Raw genomic sequence first — 16,441 nt, 5'->3', positions numbered from 1 at the left:
ATGATTGATTGATGGTTCCTTATATTTTGCTGAAGGTACATGGGGGTTACTAGATTTTTTTATGAATAGTGGTTACTTGGTTATTCAGTACCCTTAAGATTTAATTTGGATGCTAAATTTTCATAAGAAATAGTTCTTTTCTCAGGAAAAAAAAGAAAGAATTATAAAGTGATTTTTCAATAAAAAGACTTTTAAAAAAATTTTTTGCTATGTTTTAAGTTGAAGAAAACTTTCCAAGTTTCATCCATGGTTTTTACTTTGATTTTAAATGCATTATTCAAATCTTTCTTCTATTATTTGAATTACTTTCTTTGAAAAAAAAAAAAACATTCAATTTGAAAAAGCGTAAAACTTAATTGGTCTAAATTTTCTACATTGCTATAATTGACTTATTTCTTGTTTAGGTTACGATATTGAAGGCTTGGAGAATATTCCTAGTGAAGGGCCTGCATTAGTTGTATTTTATCATGGTGCCATGCCAGTCGATTGGTATTATCTTCTTTCAAAAACTATTATTCATAAAAATCGTCTGATATGTGCTGTTGGCGATAGATTTCTTTTTAAAGTCCCTGGTAAGTTGTATTTTTCATTCCTATCTATATTTCAACTTTGTTTAAGGAATTATAAAAAACTATTTTTATGTTTATTTCAAAGCATTCATCCCTTTTCAAAGTTTAGTCTAGAAGTAGAAACTTTTGGAATCAAAAATAGTTTTATCATTTTTATTTTTTGATATTAAAACACTGATAGATTTAGTTTTCAAATTTGGTGCTAATTTTTCTAAGTAGCAATTAATGATTTGTTTTTTGGGTAACTTTTTTTAATGATAATGTTGTGAGACTTAACAGTATGTTATCATATTTTCATGGGACTGCTGTTAGACACATTTTTAAAAATGTCTTTTGCTCTTAAGCAGCCAGAATTTACCTGGGGGAAGGAGTGGTCATTATAATTCTTACATGCAAAAAAAGAAAAATAAATAAAAACACTGATCTTCATCGGGGACTAATAAAATGACTAGGACCAGCCTAGCTGGGCCCAGAGCCTATTGTTGGTCGTCACATTTGTATATTAGCAAATATATTAGGTGCAATTTTGTTTGAATAAATCATTGTACAAAATTTTTGCACTTAGTTTCTTTCTGAAGATTTGTTTGTAACAATTTTACCTAAGAGTTTTAAGTCATATGTTAAAAATACTGAAATCAACTATTTTCTTAAATTGTCAACTTTAAATGTAATAATGAAATCAAAAAATTTCAATTTCAGGATTTGACGCTCTTATTGACTGCTTTCAAATTTACCCTGGGACAATTGATACCTGTGCAGACATATTAAGAAAAGGCAATCTTCTGGCTATTGCACCCGGTGGTGTTAGAGAAGCTTTATTTGGAGATGAAAGTTATCCCTTAATCTGGGGTAAAAGGATAGGGTTCGCTAGAGTTGCCATGGAAGCTAAAGTGGTTGGTAGAATTCTCGTTTTTCATACAATGGGGTAGTTTCCTTCAGTCAAAAGTACTACTTTTAGACACAGAAATTGATAGAATAAGCAAAAAAAAAAAACAAGGACCCAGAAAATACTTTTATTTTACCCCAACAGTTATTTTTTAATTAGTTTTTTAAAATGTCCGATTTTTCAAACAAGGCGTGGTCTTTATGATGTCCTTTAGCGCATCTTTCACTGTGTTTCCACGTTATGATAATCAAGCAGTGAATTAAAAATTGCCTCTAAGCTTGCTATCAACCATATGGTTGCCAGTACACGTGAGTAAAGATGCGAATTAAATATTTTGCTCTTCTGAATGGCAACAATGAATGGCATTTCATCATTTGGGATGTCATCGGCAGAAGCGTTAAACAATGAAAGCGCACCGATTAAAGTAATTTTTTAAAAATATTACACTTAGTCAAATTATTTAATAAATGGTCAGATCCTATGTTTTTAAATACTCTTTCAGAAAAAAACAAAACACTTTTAAAATTTTGGAAACGACCCCATTAAATGGAGAGATTTTTTAGTTATTTATGTGTAAATTTAAAAATCACTAACTATCATGAATGTAACTCCTGAATTTCTTGCTCAAATGAAATGAACTCCTATTTTCTGTTAAGTCTTCTGCATTATTAAAACATGGTGTCTACTCCCCTAACCTGGAAAAGTCTGGGAAATTTTTGAGATAGCGTTTTTTTAAATTTATTGTGTCCCCAGGGTAAAAAAATAAATGTATGTCTTTAAAACCACAGCTTCTTAGCCTAGTTTCAAATTCCATTGCAGTAAACCCCTGATTACCCACTAAATAGGAGAGACAGTAACCCAGGATAAGCGAATTTGGTGGATAGCAAGAATGTCCATATAGGAGGGCAAGTGGGGGCTCAACCTCCCTTCCCCCTTAGAAATGAGAACTTCCTTGCTTTTAGTGCTTTTGTCTTTGCAAAAATGTATAAAAATTTCTTTTCCAGCCATTAATGAATAAGTTATTAAAAATGTCAAACTAGAATATCTCTAATCTGTACTGAAATCGGTTTCCATGGGGAAAATATTCTGCTAAACCATGGAGAAAATTTTTCAGCCCCCCCCCCCTTTAAATTTTGTATATGAGCACCCTTGGTGAATAGTGGACAAATAAGTAAAAAGCAGTGGCACACACAGGAATTTCTTCAAGGGGGGATCCAGGATCGAAGATCCACCATTCTCATCATACTCTAACACACATGCCAACGTATTCTTTTGATTTTGTCGATTGTCGGGAACAAAGAAAAAAAATATTTTAAAAAAAGAATATTGAATAATTACTGAGCATTAGTTAATAAAATAAATTTATGAATAACAAATACTTAATTAAAATACCAGAAAGCACAAGAATGAGTGTATTTACTTTTCTCATAGTTAAAAATTAAAACAGCGAAGCAAATTCATCTTTCTAGAACAATTTATGCTCACATACAGTTCGATTTTGTAGGAAAAGATAGATAAAATTTTATTTTTCATTTATTAAATCTGAAAATATTGTTACCTTTATATCACAGTCAGTTCTAGTCAATTAAAAAAACTCAAGGGCCATGGGAGGGGTCCGGACTCCCTGGATCCTCCCCTTGTGTGCGCCACTGGTAAAAAGCAATATTAGCGTATGCAAAAGTTTGAAAAAAATTCAATAAACTTGCATACATTTAAATTACAGCTAAGAACAATAACTGTGTTTGTAAAAGCCAAAAAGGATCGCTCATTATTACAAACGGCTTACACACATATGTGAGCAAATCCTACAAACAGATTAACTGAAGTAGATCAAGCTAGGGTTCACCAAAATGTTATAGGGAAGGGGAGGGAAATTCTTTCGGTCCGGTCACTCATTTACGCTTGTAAATAGTGTAAATATAAAAATAAGGTTTCAACTAGCTGTGCAGACAGGCAATTTTGGGCCCCCTGCAACAAAATCTGTAGGGGTCTCCCCAGAGGCCAGCAGTGCATATTTACAACTTTAATAAGTCTTAATGCTAGGGGTTTTTTTTTCCAATTTCTTGGTCCCCTTAAGTGTGTGGACCCCACAATGCAGGGTCTGTGGGTACGCAGATACGGGCCTGAGTGCAGATCAAAAAATTGTAAGCAGTCTAGTGTAAGAATCAAGTTTCAACTCATCTGGTTTTGGTGAGCTTGGAAGGGTTGGAGTCATAGGAAGAGAAGGAAGAAAAAGAGATAAGAGAGCTTGTCTAGAAATGAATTTTGCACTTTTTATGTTGCATTTGTCTACATTAAGTTCTTCATCTCCCCTGCCCAATTTTTTTTAAGAGTGATAGACTGCAGATGATTTGCACAGTAGATAAGCATCCCGCGTATAATTTGGAGTTTACTGTTTTTATTCTTCAACCTGTTCCTTTTGTCATCCCTTAGAATATTCGTAACTTATTACTGCTCTCCCCTTCCTTTTGTCTATCAAGTGATGATAACCCTTCAATTCTTTGTACTTGGCTTTGCATTCTTTCCTTTTTGCTATAGCAGGATCACAATATTTAATCTGTCCTTTGTAACCAAATGGATTCAAATAGATTAATTTATTGCCTCCTGTAGTTTTGCTGGGTGGGAATGAATTGTAGCTTTAGTTGTATTTTTTTACAATAAACCTTCATAAGTTACTTATAATAATGGATTTAAGCCCTCTGAGAGAGTCAGAGAAGTTGAAGACTGATCTGGAATAGACTCATTGTTAAACATTTTCCCACACTATGTGAAGAAAGCTCATGGTATATTGAAAACTTTGACTTGGTACATATTTTTCTTTACATTTATTTGCAAGGAAATATATTTTAGATATTGGGGAATTGATCTTATTTTGCCTGACAAGTTCTTCCTTCCTGCATGAAAGAAGTAGAACATAAATCTTTAATCAAGAACTTTTGAACTATTCCATGTGTTTTATGGGAAGAAGATAAGTTTCTTAATTGCATTACATAGGCTGCTCCAAAAGTCATAAAAAACCTCAATGTCATGAAATTATAATGTTTGTTTTTGTTTAGTTATATTAACTCCAAAATATTTTTTCCCACGGTTTTTATGCAGACTTATTCTTATTTGAAATTATCCAAATTTTATATGTAGTTGAAATTTCTTTGAAAAGTGGTTACGGTTACATATGATCCCTTACATTGAAGCTAACAGGAACAAATTTTATATTTTATAAAATTAAATTTATGTTTCAAAGTATACATAAATTCAAAATTTGAATTTCAATATTTTACTTTCAGCTATATTTATGTACTGTCTGTTACATGAAACAAAATTATATGTATACTGAAATCATAAATCACCGATTCATTTCATTGAAGAAAAATAATTTTAAGTGCAAAATCTGTTTAACTTTTCAGAATTTTATAATATATTTACAATATTGCTTGTTTGATAAGTTATAAGTAAAAAATGAAATCAATTGCTTTTATTTTTTAGCCAATCATTCCAGTCTTCACTGAAAATATCAGAGAAGCTTTCTTTACTCTCAAATTAGGAAAGAGTAAGTTAATACCTTCTGTTATGCTTTTTTAAAGCTTTGAAGATTTAGTAAAAAACATTGGAGACTTACATTTTCAGTACTTATAAATTTTAATGCAATTGTGTTTGCATTGCTTCTGGTATCCTCTCATGCAAGAGGGGGGGGGGATCCATTTTAACACTATGGCAAGGGCAGGCTGTTTTCCCTGCATTAACACAACACATGCGAAGAAACAACTTGAACAGAATTTTTTTAAGTAAAATATTATGTACAAAGAGCTTGGCACATAAAACCTCAATTCTCCTGGCAATTACACAGCACACATAACAAACTTGGCAAGTCAAAAAAAAAAAAAAAAATGCAGCACTTTTTTTTTTTTAATGTAAACAAAAAATATTGTTATACATGAATAAAATAATTAGGGAAATATACTTTCTATATCTCAATATGATATTAGGGTGATTTAAATCATTTTCTAAAGTCGATTAGTTAAGGAAGATTCAGCAAAACATGTATTATCCTGCAATATACAAGCATCATTGTAGTCTGATGAAGTATTTGCAAGTGGTAAAAAAAAATCTAACATCTCAAGTTTTTTTTTCAATTAGTATAATAATTATTGAATCTTTGCAATTTTTAAGCTTTATTATTATTTGTTTATTTATTTATTTTTGCTCAAATATTGTACTTTATGTTTTATTTTCATATTGCACAAAAAAAAAAGAAAGAAATATGGAATAGGGACTATGTATAAGATGTTGGCACTCAAAAGGAATCTAACTTCAAATTACTTTAAAGTTTGACATTTTGATCAAGTTCTATTTGTAATCCCTGAATTATAACTTTCTTATCCTGATAGTGTTCTCTGGAATTTTCCAACTCGGAGTATTAAAGTAAAAAGGATGAGTGAGTTAGAGGTTAGATGGGATATGTTAGGTTTGCAATCAGCTTGCATTTGACTGTAATGTATTTTAGGTGTCTAATAAATGTTTGATAGGTTTCACTTGGTGTTTTTAATAGTATTCTAGTACTCTGTTTAAATAGTAAGATTACTATTGCTCTGCTTTTTGTGTAAATAATTTAGTGAAATTGTTTGTGGTAAATATACCTTATTGTATTATTTAAGTATTTTGATCCATCTATATTTAGATTTAATTCATCATTGTTGTGATGGTTGTGATGAGATACTTTTCCTTTTCAAAGCCTTTAAACTTTTGTTAAGTGCAGACTTAGTGCTTTCATAACCTAAATGAAGTTTTGTGTTGATGACATTGTGTCTGTATGTTATATACTTCACTGAAATGCATTTTTAAAATATTCAACTTTTTTTCTTTTATGAAAATCATTATGTATTCCTTTTTAGTGTGAATACAATCAAATGTATGCATGTTTTCAAAAAGTTTTCATCAAAAGTTCTGTCAATACATCACCTCCCCCCTCCCTTTCATAATTGTTTTGCATTTTAGAAACAAAAAGGAAGTGCTAGCTTTTATGTAATAGAGAGGATTAATAATGATGGGATCTTTTGTGTCTTGTACATTATCTCTTTTAATAATCATTAACAATTCATCTGAAGTTTCATTGAAAATTTATATTACTTGTTCCGTCTGGCCATAATTTCTCATCATGAACAAAAAAAATTGTGCCTTACTTTAAACACTTCAAGAACAGGTCGAATCTCCTCACCCTTTTAGAACAAATCGGAATCTCCTCACTCTTTCTCGGTTTCTGGGAGCTTTTTTAATCACACCATTTACTATAATATTTTACAGTTATTTAATTAACCTGAATGCTACTAAGGAAATTTTACTCAAAAAAAAAAAAAAATCTTGATTTTACATTTTAAACATTATAGAAGAAAAATACAGCTCAATATAAATTACAATTAGCACAAAGAACAAACCTTCATCTTGTTTTCCTGCTTACTATTTTCTTCTGTATTTATTACATAATTTCTGTATTTGTCATTATTTCAACTTTAATGTGCTTCATGTAAATGTATTGCATTTATTATTTGAAAAAAAAAAGTGTCTTAACATTGTTGAATATTTTTCCAGATTGGCTTCGAAGCATTTATGAACGAACAAGAATACCCTTAGTTCCTATTTATGGCGGGTTCCCGGTGAAATTAAAGTAAGTTCATAAAAATTGTTAACTGGCTAGTTTTTGCCTTAATTTAATGATTTTTCTTTTCTATACATTAAAAATGTATCTATCTCTTTAAAAAGTTCTAAATTTTCAGGACTTTTCATTTTTGTTCCAAAATTGTTGAATCAATATTTTGTTTATGTGACAATTTCTTCTCTTTCTAGAATAATTCCTATCCTAGTAATGATGATGAACTATATTATACCTTTCAAATGCATAAAGCATCCTCCTCTGCATAAATCTGGATAAGTTAAAGAGCTAAACATAAGGATTCTGGTCATATAATAGTGCTAGTTTTTAAGTTAAAAATCAGTACACCTATGTAATTTCATACCTAACTTTCACATCAGTACACCTAAGTAAATAGAGAAAACTTATATAGAATAAAGCTGGTTTTTACTAAATTATGTGAACTTATTCAGAGTGCTCAGATGTTTTTTTCACAAGGAAAGGTCTTATAACTCTAGAAATATTCTGCATTCATAATCATTTCTTGTTATCCTTCTGGAACTTTAAAATGTTAAACATTTATTAGTTTTTACTCTTATTTATTTATTTTATTTTACTTATTTGTTTATTTATTTTTGGACTTCTATTTCATCTTATTTTATTTATTTGTTATTTCTTTTATGTGCATTTATAAGTTTTGTTTTAAAAAGTACAGTGAACTCTCGATTACCCGCAGAATAGGGTGGCACGGTAACTGCGGATAAGCGAAAACCGGAGATTATCCGAATGATAGGTATAACACAATACTACTGTATACAATAGCTAAAAAATATGAATAACACTCACACATACATTTAAATTATAGCTAAAAACATTGCTGCATTCAATCCACTAACATTGACTGTAAAAAATATACAAATGTAAAAGCTAAAAACAAACAGTAACACAGTCATAAGCAGTGGCGGATCTAGCCGATCATTTCGGGAGGGGCCATCCAAAATTTTTGAACAAACTCTCGAGAAACTTTATTAAAATGAATGATTCTAAAGGGAGATTGAGTGTGTGTGTTTGGAATCCAACCTTCTTAGAAATATTTTACTTTAGAGGCTCTAAAAATCTAATTTTAAGCTATTTTTACACGTATTAATAAAGCGATGAGGATTCGTGAGCTCTCCCAACGAAACATTTCGAAATTAAAGCCATAAATACGCAAATTTAGGCTCTCTTTGGTCTCGAGAGAAATAGGTGACTCTGAGGACAACAGCATTTAGAGAACGTCCAAGTGTCTAAAGTTGGGATGCAAACGAAGGAGAAAAATTTTAGGAATAATAGTTCTTTTTTGAGGAGAGAGATATAATTTCTCTCCCAATTAAGGCCGAAATTTCTTTTAATGTAAAAAACATGTGTTAAATTTTGTTATTTTTTCATAATATTTTCGTTTTTTTCTCCTTTAAAAAAAAAAAAAAAAATCCTACAATCACAAGGCATTGGGAGGGGCCATGGCCTCCATGGCCCCCCTCTAGATCCGCGCCTGGTCATAAGTTCAAAAAGCATTTAATACTAGTTTAAAAAAATAGTGAAAAGACCTACTGATAAACCGACCACCGATGATAGATGATCTATCATCGATGATCCAGAGTTTACTGTATGCTGAAGAGTTTCTAATCAATGGCTAGTGGCGCCATCTCTCGATGGTTATGCCAGTTGGTATCCAATTTAGAAATCGAATCTCATAAGGCAATGACACCCTGTTTTGATGAATTGTCCCTATCTATGGATACAAAAACTGCAACTCCTTTTGTACAGTAACAATGTTGTATTTTGTGGGCTACCTACATGCCATGTCGTCATAATGGCAGCCTACCAATAACTGTCCTGCAATACATGAAGCATCAATTACAGTCTGACTTTTTATTCTTTACACTGTATGATTTAGTGAAGCTTAGAAAGGTTTGAGAATCATTGCATGTCTGTGATAAATCACATTAATATGGTGCATCTTGGTATTTAAAGAACAACATACCCAATCTATCGGCACCTTGTGTTAATCACAAGGTGTAATCCCAAACAATAGAATTATTTGGCTCTTGAGCTTTAAAATAATTGGTGTGGTACATAAATATCTCTATGTATATGTATTTAACACATTATGCTAAACTAAAGAAATCTTAATAGTGCAGAAATGATTTACAAACAAAAAATATTGAGTAATGCAAAAACCCTAAGTGAGAACTGGAACAGCAGTGAAAACTCAACTAAAGAGAAAATAAAAAGACAAAACTGTTTCATACTACTAACTTCTTGATTAGTTGGCTAACTAGAATAACGCAAAGCACTTAAGAAATTTGTTAGCTAGTTTTAAGATAGGAATGCAAAGTGCCTGGACATATCTGAACTCTCACAAAATTTTTTTAGTTTTTTATTTATTTTTAAGGTTTGGTGCACAATAACTATATCTCTAGTTTATAAATAGTTGAATCAATTTTCGAAACCATAATCAAAAGAACTCAAATAAAAGATAATTTTTAGAGTATAAATCACTCCTCCCACTCAAAATTTCTGAATGTTCTATGCCAGCGTTTCTTAAATTGTTCTGCAAAACCTCAGGGTTCCATGAAACTTTTCTTTTCTTTTTTTTTTTTTTTCAGTACGTTTAAATTAGTCACTTAAAAAATATGTTTGAACGAGGAGTTATTTTAGTATTTTCGTAACAAATGGTTGAGCAATATATCGATAGTGGATTAAAAAGCCATTTATTGTCAATGTTCGGCCTTAAATTAAGTCAGCTCTAGACAAATTTTTTTAGTGAAATCACACTAGATCCTTTGCCCCAGAAATTGAAATTGATGCCATTTAGTGAAATTATTGTGCAATTTAAAAGATGAATGTTCTCAGTCATCACAAAGTTCGTTATTGGCACTTTCACTATTTGCAACTAAATGTATGTTCTCAACTCATCTGTTGACAAATACTAAATATCATTACAGACTTGGTACTGATCCTGATATTGTATTACCCCGCGTTATCTGGCATGGCGAAAAAAAATAGATTGACCAGCATACCGGGAAGTTTGAATTTTCCTGCATGCTGGATAGTTCAAGATTTATTTTGCAACAAAACAAAAGTAAATTTCCCCATTCAGGTCCAATCGGAAAGCAAACCACTGTAAGAGGGAAAAAATAAATTCCAATATTTTCAGTCTAAAAACATTCGTTTAATCAAGAATAAAAATGTAGTAGCAAGAAAAAAGTTATGTATTGCATATAATATGTGCTTGTTATTTATGGTAGGTCATTATTGTCGGATTTAATTACAGTAGAACCTCTGTTATCCGAGCTAATTGGGACTGCTAGCGCCTCGTATGTCGGAAATCTCAGTTAATAGAAACTTCGTATAAAAACTTGTCAAGAGCACAATTTTTTTAAATGTATACCAGAAAAATACAATAGAATATTTTTAAAATATTAAAATAAATGCATAAAATGTGATGTTTTACAGTTAAAAAATGAAAATAGAAAAAAGTACAGTAAAACCTGTAAATTTGATCACCCTTGTAAGTTGACCATCTGTCTAAGTTGACCACTATTTTCAGGCACAGAATTAGATCTTATCATGTTATTCAACCTCAATAAGTTGACCACTAAGTTAAGTTGACCATTAAAGTAGTGCACTGCAAGCGGTCAACTTACACAGGTTTTACACACTGTATTAAGTTTTAGAAAGTCAATTGAGTTTTTTTGCAATGTCAAGTTAAAATATTGAAACATGCATGTAAATAAACAGAAAGTTCCAGAAAATATTTTTTTTTTCAAATTAAAAATTCCTCATTTTATTGAATTTACAATATTTTTTTAAAAATAGACTTCATTACTGACTCGGTTTAATAGAAACCTCGGTTAATCGAGGTTCTACTATATATGTCGATAAAATAACAAATTCAGAAGCAGTCATTGTTACTGCAATTCCTTCATAAGTTTTTTAAATAACTATTTTTAGGTTCCTTTTAGGGAGGTAAGTTTAATTTTTATTTATTGAGTAGCTATAGTTATTTCTTTAGGTTTGGGCGATGGGGGGTTCTTGGTTTGGGGCGGTGACTTACTGCTTAAATGTTTGCTTAGTTTTAATTTAATTTTTATAATATTCATTATTGAATAATATTTTTCTTGTTGAAATAACAAGTGACATTGTTAGTTAATATTTTTACAATGTTAAACTGTTTATTAATACTAATAAGATATGTATAGAAATTATATTATTTTTTAAGCTTAATTTTTTTGCCCTTACCTCAATATTTCCGGCATGCCGGAAAGAACCAGGCAAGTGTTATTGAAAATCTGCTGACCCCCAAATTTTGCTGCATGCTGGCTAATGCGGGGTAATAAAGTATGAAAATGCAACTTTCATTATTGGAATGCTTGATAATCAGGATGTATCTGTGATAGTAAAAATATGTACCACTCATGTAGTTAAAAATTAAAACTTTAAATTTTTGTTTGAAACAAATTGTAGATATTTAGAAAAAATTGTACAAATTTTGAAATAATTTTTTCTAACAAAAAAGTCTTTTATTTAAAATAAACCATTTTTAGAATATTCAGTAAATTGACAGAAAAAAGGGTTACACTAATCAAGCAAATTAAAAATATGCTGTTCTTCGAAATATTTTACCATATAGCCAACTTTCTGTGTTGACTACAATGGGGTCATTTCCAAAATTTTAAAAGTATTTTTTTCTGAAAGAGCATGCCTAAAAACATAGGATCTGACCATTTTTTGACAAATTTGTCTACGTTGAATATTTTTAAAAAAATACTTAAATCAAAGCGCTTTCATTGTTTACGGCTTCTGCCGATGACATCACAAATGATGAAATGCCACTCAGTGTTGCCATTCACAGTGCAAAATATTTAATTCGCATCTTTACTCACGTGCATTGGCAACGATATGGTTGATAGCAAGCGTAGAGCGCAATTTTAATTCGCTGCTTGATTATCATAATGTGGAAACGTAGTAGAAAGATGCAGCAAGGTGCACTATTTGTGACGTCATCAAGACCACGCCTTGTTTGAAAAATCAGACATTTTAAAAATTGATTTAAAAAAAACTGTTGGGAAAATAAAAGTATTTTTGGGGTCCATGTTATTTTTTTTGCTCATTCTATCCATTTCAATTACTAAAAGTAGTACTTTTGACTGAAGGAAACAACCCCATTAAATGTAGTTGACACTATACTCTTTTTTTTTCCCCCGAAAAGTTACTCAAAGACAAATGTGTTAAAATATCTTAACAACTTTTGAGGCACATGGGGCTTGGTGCACTCAAACCTGTTTTTGTGCAATCTTTTTTTCAAGCTTTTTTTTTTTTTTTTTTTTTTTTGTGAGGTACATGAAAAGATTAATCAAACTGATACATAATTGACAAAGTTATCTATAAAAAGTGCATGGTAATATCTTCAATTGACAAAAGCGCTTTTGAATCAGTTTACACCACAAAAAAGTTCATGTATTGTCAGATATAGGATAGTGGTCAGAAATTTTAAAAAGTTTTGTATGTGTAAAATAAGTACATACGTATGTAAAATATTGAAAAATGTTCAAATGTGTATTTTCACTTTTTTTTTTTAATGAAGGCCCTATTCACTGCAGATTTTTTTTCGAAATTATGTTACAAAAACTTTTTTTTATAGCTGCTCTTGAAGTTTTGAGTGCCCCCCCCCCTCCCCCGCCTCCCTCTGCAGCACCACCATCGACCGGCCTCACGATGCTGCTCCTCTAGCGAAGACCCTCTCCAGGTTGCATCCATGTCCTACACACACGCGCATACATACACAACTACACACACACACACATGCAGGCATACACACGTACACATATGCACACGCACACATACACACTCATGCCTGCACACAGACACAAACACACATGCCTACACACACACAAATACGCACACAGACACAAACACACACGCCCTACACACACACACTCGTGAATGCGAAAAACATAATTTGAATACAAAATGTCAAAATTCAAATTAATTTTATATATATATATATATATATATATAATAATAATAATAATAAAAGTGAAAAATATTGAAAAGACCACACCAAGAGCCCATAGATGCGCAACGCAGCAAAACTAAAAAGCCAAGTAAATATAGGATTAAGCAAACAGAATTACAAATATTAAACAAATTATAAATAACAAATGATGATAAAAAGGAAAAATGCAAACAGCTATTAAGTAGGAATAGAAAAAGAGTGAATCCAGAGCTCATCAGCCGTGGAGGATTCATTAATTATGGTCAAAAGACCAAAATTTTAACTATAAACTAGAAGAGAATGCTTAAGCTCCAGTACATGTAATATAGAGTAACAATGGGCAAACGCACCACTTGCTAAGCTAAAAACAATAAACTAGAGCTCAAACCTAAAACTAAAAGCAGGGGGGTTTCGCCTCGACTAATTAGGAAAAACAAGTTCCGATAATTAGCCTTCCACGGGACAGTACCTGCCAATAACAAAATTGTCTTACCTTGAAATCCGCGTAAACAAATCCTGTCCATTGTTCAGCCTGATAAAATAGCCAATGTGGTGCGTTTGCCCATTGTTACTCTATATTACATGTACTGGAGCTTAAGCATTCTCTTCTAGTTTATAGTTAAAATTTTGGTCTTTTGACCATAATTAATGAATCCTCCACGGCTGATGAGCTCTGGATTCACTCTTTTTCTATTCCTACTTAATAGCTGTTTGCATTTTTCCTTTTTATCATCATTTGTTATTTATAATTTGTTTAATATTTGTAATTCTGTTTGCTTAATCCTATATATATATATATATATATATATATATATATATATATATATATATATATATATATATATATATATTAATGTGGTTCCTCCTATCCAGTGCCCAAAAACAGGTTGAGGTTATTTTGATCTCATGATGAACAATGTGCGAAAATTGAATATTTACTTTTTATCTGAATTATCCTGTTTTTTGTTACTAGAACATATGTTGGACAACCTGTTCCTTATGATCCCGAGTTAACACCAGAGGAAATGGCAGAAAAGGTAATGCTTGCTACTTAAAATTATTAAACTTAATACATGTAAATTATTAAACTTAATTATTAAACTTAAAATTATTAAATTTTATTCAACTTAAATGATTGTGAAGGAGTTTTAACCAGTTGAGTCAAATTAATTTCAGAAAATTACTTGATTTAATTTCAAGATCCGTTTTTGGTTGTTGAGAATGTTTAGCTGTTACTTCATGTAAATTTTTGCAAAAGAAAACTTTGGCGAGAAAGAAAGTTTTTCTCTTTTAACTTACATTTTCCCTTTTAAAAACTCTTGAAAAGTTGTCGTTGAAAAACTTTTTAAGTGGATTTTGGCCTCTGCAAATATGTTTAGTTCCATTCTTTTTTTCTCTGAGTATTTTAATTGCTGACAACATTATATGTATCTAAACTTTTAACAGCACTGAAATATATATATATACATCTGTGTGTATTTGTATGTCTCGATTTTCCATTTTAAATCTCTTCGTAATAAAAAATAAATAAACAGCAAAAAATTATGTCTTCTGAAAATTATGAAAGAATGTTACGCTTTATTTCCCTTTGTAATGATGTTTGTTCAAAATTGGTTCTGTTTATAAAATTTCAGAATTTGATAATATATTATGCCCAAAAGTTATACAACTACTGTTTTACTTTCAGGTTGCTGATAGAATGAAAGAAATGATAAAAAAGCACCAAAAACTTCCTGGAAACATATCCCGCAGCATGTTAGAAAGAATTCAGCATTTGTTTAAGTTGAAAAGTTTGTGAATTTAAAACCTTTTGGACTCGTTTTCTATTCCATGTTCATCCTCATCTTAAATAAGTGTTCAAAACGAATTTGTTTGCAACCACTCATGCTCATAAAAGTATTATTGTGGGAAGGTTTTTCTTTTTTCATCTTCGGTTTTTCATTTTGACATTGATATTTACATGCATTGGACGTTTTCTTGTTTCTTTTAGGTGGAATATGATTTATGTGAACATAAGTTCCTACTTCTAAAATCTTAATATTTAGCTTCTGAAAATGATTTTTTTTAAACATTTCTTATTCACAGATGTACAAAAAAAAAAAAAAAAAAGTGTCTTTGCATTTTTTTATTCTTGATCTTGAACTTATGATTACATAATGTGCAATACATTAGTTAAAATTTTCCATTGTTTGTGATTTATTAAAAGTATTTATTTAAAATTTTAGTTCTAAAAAAGTCTTTCACATTTAATAAATTTATATATTGCTGTGTATTTTGTTTGAAATTTAACTGTTCACATTTTTATTTTGATATTTATTAATTTCAAATTTATTTACCCATGAAGGTCCAAGGACATTAAAAATTTGCCATTGTGGTCCTATATTGGGCTGCAACTGCTTTGTCTATAAACTGATATGCAATTTTTGCAGACTTGAAACGGTGTCTCTAAAAATGAATCTAAAATACTTGTATGACTTATAATACTCTCTTGTTACACAGGGGTGCCTAGACCTCTAAGGGCAAAGGCACACCTCTCCCCTTATATATGATAAAGACCCCCCCCCCCCCAAATGCAAGAGCCCCCCTTAAAATGATAAAATACCTCTCAAAACACCCTCCCGCCCTAAAAATTTCAATCGCTCAGTCTGTGCCACGACCCCCCCCCCCCCTATGTGGGCACCCCTGAGTTACATTTTACAATCTCTTTGGATTCATAAAGAGGCTAAAACTTTTTTTGAAAAAAGTGGCCCACAAAAGGTTAGTTATACATTTATAAAAATTATTTTGTGTAACTCTGAAATTGCTCGAAACAAGAAATTGGAAAATCAAATTATTGTAGTTGAGTACGACATAAAGTGATAGAAGAAATAGATAAAATATTTTTCAGTGTGTTTTCAGCTTATCAGTTTTGTATGCACGGGAATTAGAGTTGATATAAATTGAACAAATGTGATATAAGCAGCAACCTAATGGCACCACAAAAACTTTGCCAAAAAGGGAACGTGCTTTTTACCATCAACAATGATTCCTCATGCCAAATGACTTCAAATAGCCCTGCAGAAATACACACCAGCAATTGACCATGATAACAAAAAAATATCATTGGATAAACTACAAAGAAATTTCTCCAAAGTTCAAATGATGCTAATGGAGGTTTATTTATATCTGTACAACATACACTGTTTTTACATAGATTTCTATTTTAAAAATCAATACATTCTTTAAAAATTTCACTGTACATTAATTAATGTACTGTTTTAATCTGCCTAGGTCAGTTTGGGCAGTTATATATTTTTAACAATGTTTTGATAAATGTTATTTTC

The 16,441-nt window shown here is 30.8% G+C and overlaps 1 protein-coding gene across 1 annotated transcript in view; it reads left to right on the top strand.

The window, feature by feature from the left end:
- LOC129226254 (transmembrane protein 68-like) overlaps positions 1 to 15,073 on the top strand; it is a 67,852-nt gene extending 52,779 nt beyond the window's left edge. The window contains exons 4-9 of the mRNA XM_054860858.1: positions 405 to 572; positions 1,269 to 1,462; positions 4,939 to 5,002; positions 7,039 to 7,114; positions 14,092 to 14,155; positions 14,806 to 15,073. Of these exons, the coding sequence (XP_054716833.1) occupies positions 405 to 572; positions 1,269 to 1,462; positions 4,939 to 5,002; positions 7,039 to 7,114; positions 14,092 to 14,155; positions 14,806 to 14,916 (677 nt within the window). The 3' untranslated portion in view covers positions 14,917 to 15,073. The remainder of the gene's footprint in view (positions 1 to 404; positions 573 to 1,268; positions 1,463 to 4,938; positions 5,003 to 7,038; positions 7,115 to 14,091; positions 14,156 to 14,805) is intronic.
- Positions 15,074 to 16,441: the final 1,368 nt, after the last annotated feature.

This window comes from Uloborus diversus, chromosome 1 (genome assembly GCF_026930045.1).
Source record: "Uloborus diversus isolate 005 chromosome 1, Udiv.v.3.1, whole genome shotgun sequence".
In the NCBI taxonomy this organism is placed as follows: domain Eukaryota; kingdom Metazoa; phylum Arthropoda; class Arachnida; order Araneae; family Uloboridae; genus Uloborus; species Uloborus diversus.
Note: the sequence above shows the minus strand (reverse complement) of the source record. Positions and strands in the feature narration are given on the sequence as shown.